Genomic DNA, 15263 nt, shown 5'->3' on the forward strand with positions numbered 1-15263 from the left:
GTTCATTCTTAAAGTCCCAGCAGAGGACTGGAGACATCACAGAGGAGTGCGGGTCATGAACACAGGAGAGATTCTGTCACACTGTGGACACAGAGGCAGGGCAGACAGCAGGAGAGCAGCCCTGGGCTCTGTGTGCAGCTGCTCCTGAGCTGACCTGGCTCCAAGCTGTGCTGAGTGCCCCCTGCTGGTGCTGAGCGCCCTGCAGGGAGGTTTGTGTCTGGCCCACACTGGATTTCCTGCACTGTGTCTCTAGTACAGTAATAGACGGCGGTGTCCTCCACTCTCAGGCTGTTCATCTGCAGGTAAACTGTGTTCTTGCTGTTGTCTCTGGAGATGGTGAACCGGCACTTCACAGAGTCTGGGTACCATGTGCTACCACCATCTTTATAAATTTTTGCAACCCACTCCAGCCCCTTCCCTGGAGCCTGGTGGACCCAGTCCATGTAGTAATCACCGAAGGTGAATCCGGAGGCTGCACAGGAGAGTCTCAGGGACCCCCCAGGCTGCACCAAGCCTCCCCCAGACTCCACCAGCTGCACCTCACACTGCACACCTGCAAACACAGAGAATCCTGGTCAGCAATGGTCACACATGTCCATGGTTCCGCCCACTTGTGTCTATTTGCACACCCTTGCTGCCCATAAATCACCTTTCAACAGAGCAATAAGTAGAACCCAGCGCAGCCCCAGCTCCATGGTGCTGGTCTGTGCTCAGTCACTGGTGGAATCAGCTCACAGAGCTCAGGTCAGGGCTGGGCTGGTTTTCATGGGCAGAGGGACGTCCTATTTGCATGTCCTCTGCTATAAAGCAGCTCTGGGGCAGAAGTCTCAGGAGGGCAGTGCACAGAGGAGATGCAGGTGGGAGACAGAGTTTGTTAGATGAGTGAATAAACTGAATTGTCTGTAATCAATTGGCTTCAAGAAACCCACTGATGGAATATGAACTTATTTAGAGAAGTATAACTCTGCTTCCCTTATTAAAGATTGCTGTGCCATTTGCTTTTAAAAACATTTTCCCTCTGCCTTTTGTATTATTTATTGTTTGTATTTGGGAGGGTAAGGGGGGTCACCTAAAATCTGGAACAGGAATGAACAAATATCATAGAGATACTCACCAGACACTGTGGAAAATGAACTGGAAATGTAATGGGTGGGGACAGGAGGGAAGGATTGGGAGAGAGCAACAGAAGGAAAGAATGGTTCATAAAAAACTGCACTGAATGTACCTGATTCACCTAACTACACCCGCTCTGTACATCAACTACACAACATTTTTTTAATTAAATAAAAAATAAAGATGCCGTTCAGTGAGGCAGTTTATGAACACACTAAGGCTTGATCAATGTCGCCCCTTTCAACATTCCTTCCAACCCCTCCACCTCCTCTTCCCTCTCTCTGCTTAATGTTCAGGACATGTATGCTGACATCATTGAACAAAGCAGTTCATGGATACAAGGCTTGTGGATCTGTGTCATTCCTTCCTCACCTTTCCCCTTTGACCCACCCTAAGCTCAGTGTTCTCAATTCTGTGGCCTATGCACTGTATTCTTGCCTGTGTTCTCCACGTTGTCTCCTTCATTCTTCTACCATTTGCCCCTCATCTCTCCACTCCCAGTACCCACTTTCTGGTGCTTACTTTGTTGGTCTTTGACTTAGTCTTTGTGAAGAGCTATACTCTTTGATCTCTCCATAGGGTTTATTGTATGTGTCTCCCAGTGAGACATATAACAACAGCAGGAGAGGACCATTAGCATCGTTGTTCTGGGAAGCAGGGATGACCCGAGCTCTCTGCTCTTATTGCACATGGAGCACTGCTCTCATCCACGCACATTGTGAGAAACCTGTCAGCCAGGAAGGTGGCCACGCTAGACCCAGGTCCCCACCACCACATTGTCCCCCTTCCTCACTTGTCTCTGAAGAGCTTTTTCTCCAGGCCGTTACATAAACACACACTTGATACTGAAGTGTGGCAGCCTGGCTTTTGAGTGACTCAGGACTGGAAATAACCCCGGCAGATCAATGCCGCTCATTAAAAGCCAAGCCTGTTGAAGGCTGCAGTGGAGGTGTTGTGTGGATGGAATGAAATTCCTCACTAATTCCTCTCTGGCAACCTGGGTGGATCTGAGTGGGAACAGCCCAGAGAGGATGACATTCCACCACAGAGGCAGCTCTGCAGCAGGCTCTGCGGGAGGTTCTAGATCTCTTCCTGATGGCCAATCGCAGGAGCTCCCACCCACCCTGCACCTCCACAGCCCACGTGCTCCAGGAGGACCTGGCCCCAGCCGGTCCTCAGTCCCATGTGCACAGGCTCAGGACAGTGAGGTGATGCAGGTGAAATCCCAAGTGACGACTGTTTTTACACTCATCCATGTGCCCTTAGCTACAGATATCCCCTGAGCTTCCCGCCAGAGTCCATAGAGAGGAGGACAGGACAGTCCAGGGCACGCAGCCTGGGGACACCAGTGAGTTCTTCCCAGGCATGCAGGAGCCAGGGCCACAGCCTCATTGACCTCCAGGTCCCGGTACTGGGCCTGGGGTCTAGAGAATGAATACAGGCCACGTCTGCAGGGGACTTAGTGTGAAGGACAGGTGTGGACAACACAGAGACAATTAAGAACTCATGAGTCCTTCTAGGATCAAGCAGCGACCAGATCCAGAACTGTGTCTGAGAATCCCATCCAACCTCATCATCTACAGTGTGTGTAGAAAGGGACGGAGGCAGAGGAGCTGGTGGGGGTCACTGGGCCTCTGCAGGTAACCACAGCTCAGCGGTGCCCAGGACTGGGCTCTGTGGGTCACAGAGCAGCCCCCGGTCCTGACCGATGGCCCCTCACATGTCACCAGCAAGAGGAAAGGGGACAACGGAATCAAAGCCGGGCTGGACGCCTGAGCTGTGTGAGCAGAACGGTGGGCCTTGAAATCCATCAGTGACATGGAGGCCCTGGATCTGCACAACATCCCGTGCACTCCGACCTGAGGATAAAGACTGACCTAGCCAGGGAGTCCACTGCATCTCTCCCGAGTCTGAGAGGGAAGGACTGAGCAGGGATCTTGACCTTCCTCAGATTTGACCTAAGTGATCTCAGCAGTGTCCACCGACTGTGCATGGTGCTGTGTCTGGTCCTGTCAAGGATGCATCATTAACCACAACAGACACAGGGCAATAGAAGATGGAAAAAGCTGTGTGCTGAGGGGTTGGAGAACAGCAAGAACACCGGAGACAGGTTTGTGGGGGACGCTGCGTCCTGTGGAGAGGCCAGGCACACAGAGGAGTCAGGGCCTGAGCTCCACATCTGCTCCTGTGACTGCCATGACCTCAGTGTGTGCCCAGTGCCCCCTGCTGGTGCTGACTGAACATGACCTCAGTGTGTGCTGAGCACCCCCTGCTGGTGTTGAGTGCCCTGCAGGGAGGTTTGTGTCTGGCCCACACTGGATTTCCTGCACTGTGTGTCTGTAGCACAGTAATAGATGGCCGTGTCCTCCACTCTCAGGCTGTTCATCTGCAGGTAAAGTGTGTTCTTGCTGTTGTCTTTGGAGATGGTGAAGCGGCCCTTCACAGAGTCTGGGTAGTATGTGCTACTACTACCATCGATGGATGAAATCCACTCCAGCCCCTTCCCTGGAGCCTGGCGGAGCCAGTTCATCCAATAACCACTGAAGGTAAATCCGGACACTGCACAGGAGAGTCTCAGGGACCCCCCAGGCTGCACCAAGCCTCCCCCAGACTCCACCAGCTGCACCTCACACTGCACACCTGCAAACACAGAGAATCCAGGTCAGCAATGGTCACACACATCCACCGTGCCTCCCACTCAGCTCCACTCACACACCCAGTGTCCCTTCTTCTCTGCAAATTACCTTGTAAAATGGCCACAAGGAAAACCCAGGTCAGAGCCCCCTCCATGGTGGAGGTCTGTGCCCAGTGCTGAGCTCAGGATGGACCCCTGGACGTCAGGCCTGACCTGCAGAGGTGCAGCTTTTCATGAGCAGAGGGAGGCCCCATTTGCATGTTCTCTTGGTATATAGCCAGCTCTGGGGTGGAATCTGAGCAAAGGCAGTGCAGAGAAGACAGGAGAATCAGGAAGTCAGCTGTGACAATGATTACATGGAAGAGAACACAGACCTCATCCCACAGCAGAGCGAATGGGTTAGGAGACCTCATCTTACTGCATTTTACACAGCACAGTCAGTCATCGCTCACATTAGGTGTCATGATGTGTGCATGTGTCACATTGTTTGGTGGTATGAATTTGTAATAGAAGAGTCTGTTGATTGCTAGAGAGGTGCATTGCCCCTTGAGCTGTGTGTCCAGCCATTTTTGCTGTATTTTTCTTTAGTGATTTGGGGCTATGACCATGCATTTTTCCTGGTGGTATGGGCGGCGTTCTCCTATCTGTGCTTTCTGTGCAGCTGAGTGGATTGCTGTGCATGACCGTGTTTATCTCTGGGCTGACACTGTGTCTCTGGGACTGGCTCCAGTCATTCCTGCCAGTCTCCCTACCGAGGAGGGGCCACCAACCCATCTGACCATTTTCTCACTTTTAAACTATGGAAATGCACTTATTTTATTTGCTGCAAACTTGTTCAGCTTTACCACACAGAGGACTTGTTTATAACATTTCATAAGCACCACAGCTCAAGGAAATCTGCTTCACCAGCAGCAGAGTCTGGAAATGGGGCATTCTTCCGGAAGCAAGTCCTTGGCTTCCGCTGAACCCCTCCTCCCACCAGCAGTGGTTGTGGGTTAAGGAAGGCTGTGTGCTTCCTACTGTAAATGTACTAAGGGGATCATTTTAGGGTGGTCGTTTTATGTTCACTTTTCATCTACTTTTATTTTTGGCATTTGGGTTTGAAATCACAGCCTTGTGTTTGCTCAGCATGCTCTCTGCCATGTCTTCAGCTCCTTTGACTCTATGCTGTTTCTCGCTTAGGGTGAAATGACTTTGTCCAGGGCTGAACTCATGCTGTTATCTTCCTAGGATGCCCATTAATTTGAGTTTACAGGTGTGGGCCTCATGCCTGGATTATTGTGAGATATAGTCTCATCAACTTCTTGTGCAGGCTGGCCTCAACCCATAGTTTGCTGGATGTTTTCCCCTGCATAGCCACCAAGTTCAGCTCAGTGGTGTCTTTGTCCATTCTTGGTGGTATAAAGTTATCCCCAATGGGGAAACCTATACAGGGTGAGGATTTGTTTCTCATAGTCTGGGGTCAAGGTGTTCAAGGTCAAGCACTTTTCTGTCTGCTTTGAGCTGGTTTTCTGGTTCCTAGGTGGTCTATGTGCTGTGTCCTCATGTGGCAGAAGAGACACCTGTGTCCTTCCCTTGCAGGGTGGGAAGGAAAGATCAGCTCCCTTCCTTAAAGGGACAGGAGGACACTCACCATCCATGAGTCAGGCTGCTTCCCTGCAAGGGTTAAATTCCAGGTCATGAATGTTGGGGAGCCAACGCATGCACCCCATAGCTTCCCACCTTGGCCTGGACTCCTTTCACATTGTACCTTCCAAATGATTTATGCATAGCAATGGCAGCAAAGTGCTAGTGCCCCCAGAGCTAACTTTACATTCAGATTCCAATATTTTGCTATCGTCTGAATCACATGGTGTTGAGTCACAAGTTACGTGTGTTGTAAATACAACATGAGCCTGGAATAGAGCAGATATTCCCAGAGGGATAATGGGAAAGAAAGGGTAACCATAGTTACCAACAAAATCCAAACATCAACTGAGAGACATGAAGCCTGAGAGACTGAACGATTTTCCATAACTTGAGTTCCTGCTGGGCTCACACAGTGTGCACGTGCACACACGAGGTCTCAGTCATTTATATATTGTAGTGGGTACAGGTGGGCATACACAGTGTGGACTTGGATACATGAGGTCTCTCTCTCTCTCTCTCTCTCTCTCTCTCACACACACACACACACACACACACACACACACATGGTACTGGGCACACCTGGGCAAGGAGCCCTGTACGTGGGGTCTGTGGGTCTGCAGCTCTCCCAGGCTGGATTTTCACTGAGCTTTGTCTCCTGCCATACTGAGCACAGGTCACCCCACAGGTCAGTTAGGCATTGCTTCTCTGGGGTGTTGAGCGCATAGTTCTGAGGACGCTGTCTAGTGGTCTTCCTGCACTGTCCCCATTTCTCTCGTTGTCTCTGTCTGTCCCCAGCCATCCATGAATCAGATGGTCTCCACACATCCATCTTGTATTATGTGCCCTGCAGAGAGACCGTGTGACACCCCGAGGCCCGAGCTCCGTACAGGGTCAGCACTGAGCCCCACGCTGCCAGGACACAGGAGTCACCCCTGGGAAGACTGAGGTGGCCACATAGGCACACAGGGCAGTGTGGAGGGGGTCTGTCCAGGTCATCCTGGGCTGCACGGTGCCCGCACTATTCCTGCCCCACTCTGCCCTCATCCTGAGCCCTGCATCTGTGATGGAGTGGCTGCTCCAAGGCTCCTTTCAGTCTCAGCTCAGGGAGCTGCACTTGGCTTCCTCTTTCCATCACAGTCTCTTATCAGAGCTCCTGGACCACTCCAGCGTTCATGCCGAAGCTCATTTCTCTGCTCTGTCAGGTTTTCTGTTTACTTTTTTCCAGCTAGTCCTGGGCCTTGAACCTGGGCCTGGACTCTTTCCCTGAGCTCCGTTTGCTCAGGGTAGGGCTTTTTCACCAGAGCTAGGACCACTCCTGTCTTTGTCTGTGATTAATGGGAGATCAATGTCTCACAGAATTTCTGGCATAGGGCGATTTTCAACTGTGATCCTCAGATCTGAGCCTCCTGAAAGCTAGGATGACAACTGTGAGCCACCAGTGTTGGGCCATTTTTTCTTTCAAATTAGCTTCATTGTACCAAATAATGGGTTTCCTTATGACATTTTCACATAAGTGTTTAATGCCCTTTGATTGCACGCTCTCCTGCCCCTTACCAATCTTGCTGGCTTCTGCATATTATTGTCATTCCAGTTTTATATTCATACTTTTGATCTTGTTCAGATCTTTTTTCCACCTATGAGACAAAAATGCAGTATTACTCCTTTGGAGCCTGGCTTATTTTAATCAACAAAGTGTTCTCTATTTTTTCAATTTTCCTTCCAGTGATGTAAATTCATTCCTCTTTATATCTGAGTAATTCCATTCTGTATACATCATTCCTCTTTATAGCTGAGTAATACCATTCTGTATACATAACACAATTTCTGGGTTCATCCATTGAGGAATCCATTGAAGGGACCCAGTCTGATCCCCAAACCTTTCCGATTGTGGACAGTTCAAGACAAACACAACTGCGCAGTCACTATATCATAGACTGCCTGAGACCCCTTGGGTGTATGCAGGAGTGAGGAGAAGGATCATGGTGGCTTGGCTTTTAGTCTGTGGAGGGTTTTCCATTCTGAGTCCCATAGTGCACTTGCTCACATTCTGAGGGCACCGTGGAAGGTTTCTTTTCCTGCAGGTTTGCCAGTTCTTGTTTGTTTTCTTGATGATCACCAGAGCAAAGTTGCAATGCAGTGCAGTCATGATGTGCATTTTGTTTATGGTTGAGGATATTGAATATCTTTTATGTGTTATTGACCATAGGAGATTCTTATTTTGATCTCTGACCAATTCTTATACATATTTAATAATGGAATTGTGTGTCCTGGTGTTTAATTATTTGAGGGCTTCATATATCCTAGAAATTCATCCAGATCCATGTATAACCAAGATTTCTTCCCCTTCTGCATATTGTGTGTTTACCGTAGGAATTGAATGTTATTCTCTCCTCAGTGACAAAATGTGAATTAAGTCTTTTTCCACTTCCAGCACTACTCCTTTTGCTCAAGGTCTTTCCACGTGACACTTAGTATCACTTTCATTTTTCATTTCTAGTAAGAAGGCTATGGAGCTTTTGATGGAGGTTGATCGAGTCTGTAGACTGCCATTTTCAAAATGACTGTTCTGTCGATCTGGGTAATTTAAAGTCATTCCATTCCCTTGATTGATATGAGTGTTCCCTTCAATTCCTTATATCATTGTTTTATAAATATCATTGTAGAGATCTTTATCCTCCTGGGTGTATTTATTCCCAGGCATTTAATTTATTTTCTGAGGCCCTTGTGAATGGCTGTTTTCCTGATTTCTTTCTATGTTACAGGTACATGAGAAGGAACTGGTTTTTAGTGCTGATTTCCTTTGTTGTATTGCTGAAATTACTTCTCACATCCAAAGGTTTTAGGTGAGATCTTTAATTCATTCAACAATGAGGGTATTTTAACAGCATCATTATTTTGTTGTCCCTTGCTTGACACACAGGCAGATGAGAGAATACTGTTGCTGTGAATAGCACCTTGGAAAGAATGAGTAAAAAGGAATTGAGGTAGTCAGAGGGTTGTTCTTTGTCTTTATACCCAGAAGTCATATAGTTGAATTATGTGGGATTTCTATTTTTAATATTGTATTGAGGAATTATATTGAGGAAGCAATGCACTGTCTCCATAGTAAGTGGTCCAATCTGTGTGATCTCTATTGTATATGAGGAAACACTGTTCTATCTCCATAGTGAGCGGTATAATCTGTGTGATCTCTACTGTACATAGGGAAGCACTGTACTGTCTCCATAGTGAGTGGTCTAATCTGTGTGATCTCTACTGTACATGAGGAGCACTGTACTGTCTCCATAGTGAGCTGTCTGATCTGTGTGATCTCTACTGTACATGAGGAAGCACTGTACTGTCTCCATAGTGAGTGGTCTGATCCGCCCTCTTCTTGCACTACAAGCAATGGAGTCAGAGGTCCCAGCTCCTAAGAGAGGATTTCACTGCAGACTCTTCAGGGTCTTTATGCTGAGAGTTGTTAGGGGAGCAATGTTTACTCCACAAATTAGTGCCTGCTGCAATCAATTTCTCTCCTATTGCAGGAAATGTCAACATCTTGGTGAAAATATTCTGTAGATGAGCAAAACTCCCTTTCCTACCTTTCCCAACTCTAAATCACAACCTCTACCACAGGCTGTGTGCAGCTAGTGCTGCTGTCTGGTGAGCAGGAGCAGCTTCTCTCTCAGTTTCTGATGCCTTCTGGATGTGGTTTCTTCACTGTGTCTTGCACAGTAGTAAAAAGCCATGTCCTTGGCCTTCAGGCTGCTGATCTGCAGATGTGCTGTGCTGACAGAGGTCTCCAGGGAGAAGCCAATCGTCCTTTGAAGCCCTCAGCGTAGGCTGGATTTCCAGTGTTAGTGTTGATCCACTCCATCCACTGCAGGCCACCTCTTGGCTCCTGCCACATCCAGTTAATAGCATAGCTAGTGAAGGTATATCCGGAAGCCTTGCAGGAGATATTCACAGCCTCTCCAGGCTTCTTCAGCTCAGGAATAGACTGCACCAGCTGCACCTGGGAGTAGGTACCTGTGGAGGAGACACTGGAGTTAGGGCCAGGAGTTCCTCAGAGTCCTCGGCAGCCCTGGTCTGGGGTCCTCACCTGGGGCAACCGCCAGCAGGAGAAGAAGCCTTCACGTCCACTCCATGCTGTGAGGATGTGGACCAAATGGCTCTGGAGACTGGAGGGCGAGGCCCATGTGTATGTGTCAGAGGAGCCTGGCCTTTCTACTCTGTGGGCCTGGGAGATTTGCATATGGCCCTGCCCTTATCATCTGCTGGGCTAATCTGCTCCATGGACATCCTGACTCCTTACACCCAGGCACAGATTCCACCCCAGCGGAAGTGCAAATGGCCTCTCTGGTGGGTGCAAGATCCCGGTGTTCTCATGAGTTCCCTCCCTCCTGCCTGATGTCAGATCTATGAACTGGGATGGTGGGACCCAGTCATCCCAGAACCACCACCACCCAGGACCCACAGCCCCCCTGGCCCACGGATGGCTTTCCACAAGTCATGAGTGGAGGAGGTGAGAGCAGGAGGGAGACCCGATGACGTCATCTCCTTCTTGAGAAGATCCACCATTTCCAGATGGCCAGGAGTGTCCACTGTAGTTTCAAATGAATCTGTGCTGTCTATGTGAGGACAGCGTCCAGAGAAGCACACTGAGCTTCCTTTAGTTTAACCAGCAGCATTTAATCCAGGGTGTGTGGTACCTCCACTTCCTGCTTCCTCTGTGTCACTTGTGTGTGACCCCAGGGCCTTCACGTTGGGACTGACGGCACATGCAGGGAGCAGAGGCCGGTCACAGGTGCTGGGGGACAGTGAGGGACAAAGCAGTGTCTCCTTTTCAGAGACCAGAACTCCAAACCTGAGCTTCACCTGAGCTCCTGGTCAAGGTCCTGTGTCCTCAGAATGAAGTTGACCCAAAAAAGAAGAAAAGAAAGCTGTGGGAATACATCCTATTTTCCTGGACTAATGGAACAGAGGAGCTACTTTTTACCAGGCAGTATGTCTGCCCTTGAGCCGTGCTTGGGACTCTGGTTATTACTGTTTACTAGTGAGTAGTGATCACATAACAACGTTTGTCACAATAACTTCATAAATTTCTACAGTTTGCCTTCATCACAGTTACCTTCCTTCTTCCCATCCTCTATTTTCCCCTATTAATGTTTCCATGAATCTATTTGAATTCATGCATATAATGAACTTGTTGTCCATTTATTTCTCTGTGGACAGTCCTGGGGCCTGGGTGCTGTACTTGAGCTTTGGTGCTCACGTCTGGTGCTCTATGCCTTGAGCAGCAGCTTCCTCTCTGGTTTTTGGTGAGTCATCTGAGCTGGGGTTCTCGTTGATTCCTTCCCAAGCTGGCTTGGAACTGCGCTGCTCAGATCGCAGGCTCCCCACAGCTGGGGTCACAGGTGAGATCCTCTGGCCCTGGCTCCTATCTGAGCCAGTGTTACAGGACACACATTTCACTGTCACCTGACACACCCAGGTCATCTGAGCATGCACAGCAGGCCCTGCCCAGCTCAGCTTGTCCTGAGCGCCCCCTTCTAGTGGCCATTGGCCCTGCAGGTGTCTGAAGCCCACATCCTCCCCAGGTGGACAGCAGAGCTCTGTGGTGTGGAGGACGGGGCTCTGCTGTCTGTCTCAGGTGTACGTATGGCTGTGGAGGTGACTTCGGTGTCACCGTGTCTCCTGTCCAGTGCAGCCCCTCCTCATGAGTCAGTGAAGCTGACGCCAGAGGCACTGCTGGTCCTGATGCAGCTGGAGGCCAGCAGTGAGCAACGGGACCTCAAGGTTCACAGGCCGATCCTGACTCTGACCACACCTGGACAGCACACAGGGACAAGTAGAACCACATCTGTCGGCACCTGCAGCCACAATCCCTCCGAGTCCCACACGTGCACCTGTGCAGCTCCATCGGCACAGAGCACCCAGAGGTGTGACCTCCTGACCACAGCTTATCTGTCCACGAGTCCTCAGCCCGCAGTGACGGGACTGTAAACTCCATGTGGCAGATGGAAGTTTATCTAGGGTTGGAAGACACAGTCACAGGCCAGTGTGACCTTGAGTCAGAGGACAGCACAGCCAGTCCCTCTTCCACAAGGACTGCTGGGACCCGCATCTCCTCAAAGCACACAGGGCACAATTCTGGGCTGGGGCAGTGTTCCACCCACAAGCCTTCCATGGGGCATTCCTTAGATCACAATGCCCCAGCCTCAAGACATCATCTTTCCAAATACATTCTTAAGAAAACTATTTCAATGCAGGAGATTGTTCTCTTTTGTAACATTAAACAGAACACTCCAGTAAGTCAAGACTTTTTCAGGAAATATAGTGGTTTACACCCTTGGGTAGGTCACTTCACAGATAAAGGTTTGTTTGGTTCACTGGGCAGGAGGGAGAGGAAAGGGGTTCATCTTGAAGGTCTTCTCTGCTTCACCGCTGAGGGAAGTCAAACACTTGGAACCTCTCTGCAGGTCTCTGCAGGTGCTGTGAGCTGCCCGGCACTGCCAGGCCATTTGGAGCTTCTCCTCTGGGAAATGTAACTCAGTTCTCTCAGGCATGTTGATAGGCCCTTACCTTGTATTGGAGAGCTCTGTTCAATTCATGACTCTGAGTTCAAGATTCTCATCATTTCTCTTATTTAGGAAATGGAAGGAAGACATTATGCTACTTTGACTTGTGGTCTTAGAAAATGTGTATTTAATGCAAGCAGAAATTGCACCACTTGTCCAGTATAGAAGTGACTCAGAGGATGCAAAGTTTACCAGAATATATTCTAAGAATGATGGCATTCTAACTATTGGACATCAGTCTTATTTTTCCTAAGGAAGAATTCCACCTGGTCCCACACAACCCAGTCACTGTGGACACTTGGGAGTTCACGTGACAGGAAATCATGGAGGTTCTCAAGTGCAGCAAGTTTCCATGACCATCATTTTCAACGATTTTCCAAACCCAACAGAGCACAGCACCATGACAAGACTGTGAGATGGCGGTACATGGCTGTTGGTCCATTCATGACCTGGGTAAGTCACAGGAGTGTGTGTGGTCTTGGTACACCCATGTAACTCCATTTACTGCAATTCATTTATGACCCCAGATAAGGTCACCAGGACTGTAGGAGGACATGGAACATCCATGTAGGTCCATGTACTCTACTCCATGTATGACCCCACTGCAGGCTCTAGGTTCTGGGGAAGTCTGTGCATGGGTAGGCCTGGGAACCTGCGTAATTCTCTGATCTAGCCTCTGCATTTTGTCATGAACACCACCTGGTCTGTACATTCTGCTAAATAAAAATGGCACCAATTTTGTGGGTCTATCACAAGAATTAATGTGTGAGCAATGTTTCATATTGTAGCAGAATAGTTTCTCTACAAGCAGAAATATTACAATGAGGATGAACCTGAATTTAAACAAATATGGTTTGTGAATTATTGTGGTTTGATATTTGCAAGGGGGTTGTTCCCTTTATGTGATTGTATAAGGAAGAAAAATGGTCCTGTGTGAAGTGAATGTGCAAGGGAAGAGAAGACGTCCCATGTGAAGTGAACATGTAAGAGGAGGGGAAGAGGTCCCGGGTGAATATTCCCTGTGGAGTAGGTATTTAATGAGCCCGTACAACCTTGTCTGGTTAGTTAGGTTCACAGGACACGAATGAGAGGAAACACACTTTCAGGTTCTAGATGTATTCCCAGATGATGGACAGTGCAGGGAATATGAAAACGCCCCTCATATTCCATGATAAGAGAGTCGATAAATCTCTGCATTTGTGTACATAACTGTGCATTGCAAATTTGCATATGAACATGTACATATAGACAGAAACGACATAAAAGCAAATTAGATTTGTATATGTATATAAATGTGTGAAGTTATAGAGTACACATTAGAGCAACATATATAAACATATGAAACATACATGGAATACATTTATACTACACACATCTACATGTGTGCCTATCTACACAGCTTTGTATACCTATGTATATCTGGAACAAAAAAATGATCATCTTGATGCAGAAAATACCCTTGACAAATTAGAGCATCCATTTATGCTAAAAGCTCTGTAGACAGGGGATCAGTTGACTGGGAAACCTGTTCACATGACTATTAGCTGGGAGTGTTTGCCCTGGCTTTATTCACTTGGAACCCCTTGCTGTCTGTGTTTTCTGAGAATGGTATGGGTGGAACCTTTCCCACACTCAGCATGGGCTTGGGTCTGCAGCCCTTGGCTCAGAATCATCTGTGTGCTCTAAGCAGTGCTCAGGGAATCAGCCTTCTCCTCACAGCCCAAGGCAGCTGCCTTGCCTCAGGTTTCTGACACACTCAGGATGTGGGTGTGCACACTGTGCCTCGCACAGTAGTACATGGCCGAGTCCTCAGCTGTCACCCTGCTCAGCTCCAGGGATGCTGTGCTGGAGGAAGTGTCTGCAGTCAGGGAGACCTTGCCCTGGAACTTCTGAGTGTATTTGGTCTCACCATCTCTAGGATCAATCCTTCCAATCCATTCAAGCCCCTCTCCTGTCTTCTGCCTCACCCAGTGCATATAATAGCTGGTGAAGGTGTATCCAGAGGCCCTGCAGGCCAGCCTGACTGAGTCTCCAGGTCTCCTCACTTCAGCCCCAGGCTGCTCCAGCTGGATCTGAGAGTGGACACCTGCAGAGGAGAGGGAGGTGTGACCTCTCTGGTGAGGGTCTGGACCCTTGGGGCTGGTCCTAGGCCGCACTCACCTGTAGCTGCGGCCACCAAGAAGAAGAAGCTCCAGTTCAGGTGCTTCGTGGGCGCTGAGCTCTGGGTGTCACAGGAGAGGCGAGGGTAGGCTGCTCTGGGAAGCAGTTGTCTATATTGTCCACTGCAGATGCTGCTTGTTTGCATATTCATGAAGCAGGTGCTTGTTAGCTCAAGACATGACCCGGGTGAGAGAGAAGGGGAGGGAGGCGGCCCTCTGATGTGTGGGGCTGTGTGACCTCACTGAACTCGGAGCCCAGGGGAACCATTGGTGGATGGACTCAGGTCTGCACAGCCTCCCTCAGGAATCTGTGCTGTCAATATGGTCACATCTCATTCCCGTTTTCACAAACAGAACTCTGCAGTGCTCACAGATGATCAGTGTTGGTCACAGGTGCTCGAGTTCCCGTTGTTCCTGGTTGACATGCTTACTAAGCTGACCGCTCTCTGAGGAGTCCTGTGGGTACCATGCAGGATTGGGTGTGCCTGGTCCCTGTGTTTGTTGGGGCTCCGTCCAGGCTGCTCATGGAGGGCTCCACTTGGGGAAGGAGGCTGGGCCTCACCTGTGCAGGGGCTCCATTGCAGGACTGCCTCATGTTCAGTTCCAGACTCCACCACAGAACAATTGAGGAAATCAACTCTCAGCCAAGACATGGGTCAGCACCCTGTCCAGGGCCCCATGAGCAAGGCTGACAGTGTCCTGTCCATCGGGGTATCCAATGTCTGAAGAGAGCTGGGTATAGGAGTGAGGCCAACAGCCTCCACTCAAAGTAGAGTCTTTGCTGTACAGCCCCAGAGCCCCTCAGGAGGGAGAATGAATTCACCTGTGAAGGACCACAGAGGGGTATGGAGACCGCCCCTTCCAGCCTGTGATGGAAGTGTGTGTGTGTACACTGTGAATATATAAGTGTGTGTACACTGTGGGTATATATATGTGTGTATCCTTCCCCTTCTATCTCAGTGGTAAAAGTGTCATTTTAGTTAGAATTATCTATATACCACATAACAGAATTCATGTTTATATCTAGATGCAATTGTTTATGAATATACAATGAGATCAATACCTGCACATGGATGTGCATGTCTACATATGTGCTCGCGTGTGCACACACACTAGGGACATGCATTTGTGAATACTCTAAGGTGTATAAATACATACATATCCTGA

The 15263-nt window shown here is 49.0% G+C and overlaps 2 gene segments (V, D, J or C); both read right to left on the bottom strand.

Annotated features, from left to right (window-relative positions):
- The window catches only part of LOC106001248, a 1847-nt gene extending 1123 nt beyond the window's left edge, over window positions 1–724 (bottom strand). The window contains 2 exon segments of the V gene segment in view: window positions 155–553; window positions 650–724. Of these exon segments, the coding sequence occupies window positions 155–553; window positions 650–695 (445 nt within the window).
- Window positions 725–3361: 2637 nt separating this feature from the next.
- LOC106001249 overlaps window positions 3362–15263 on the bottom strand; it is a 29916-nt gene continuing 18014 nt past the window's right edge. The window contains 1 exon segment of the V gene segment in view: window positions 3362–3753. Within this exon segment, the coding sequence occupies window positions 3362–3753 (392 nt within the window).

Source organism: Dipodomys ordii, unplaced genomic scaffold, assembly GCF_000151885.1.
Source record: "Dipodomys ordii isolate 6190 unplaced genomic scaffold, Dord_2.0 Scaffold279, whole genome shotgun sequence".
Taxonomy (NCBI): domain Eukaryota; kingdom Metazoa; phylum Chordata; class Mammalia; order Rodentia; family Heteromyidae; genus Dipodomys; species Dipodomys ordii.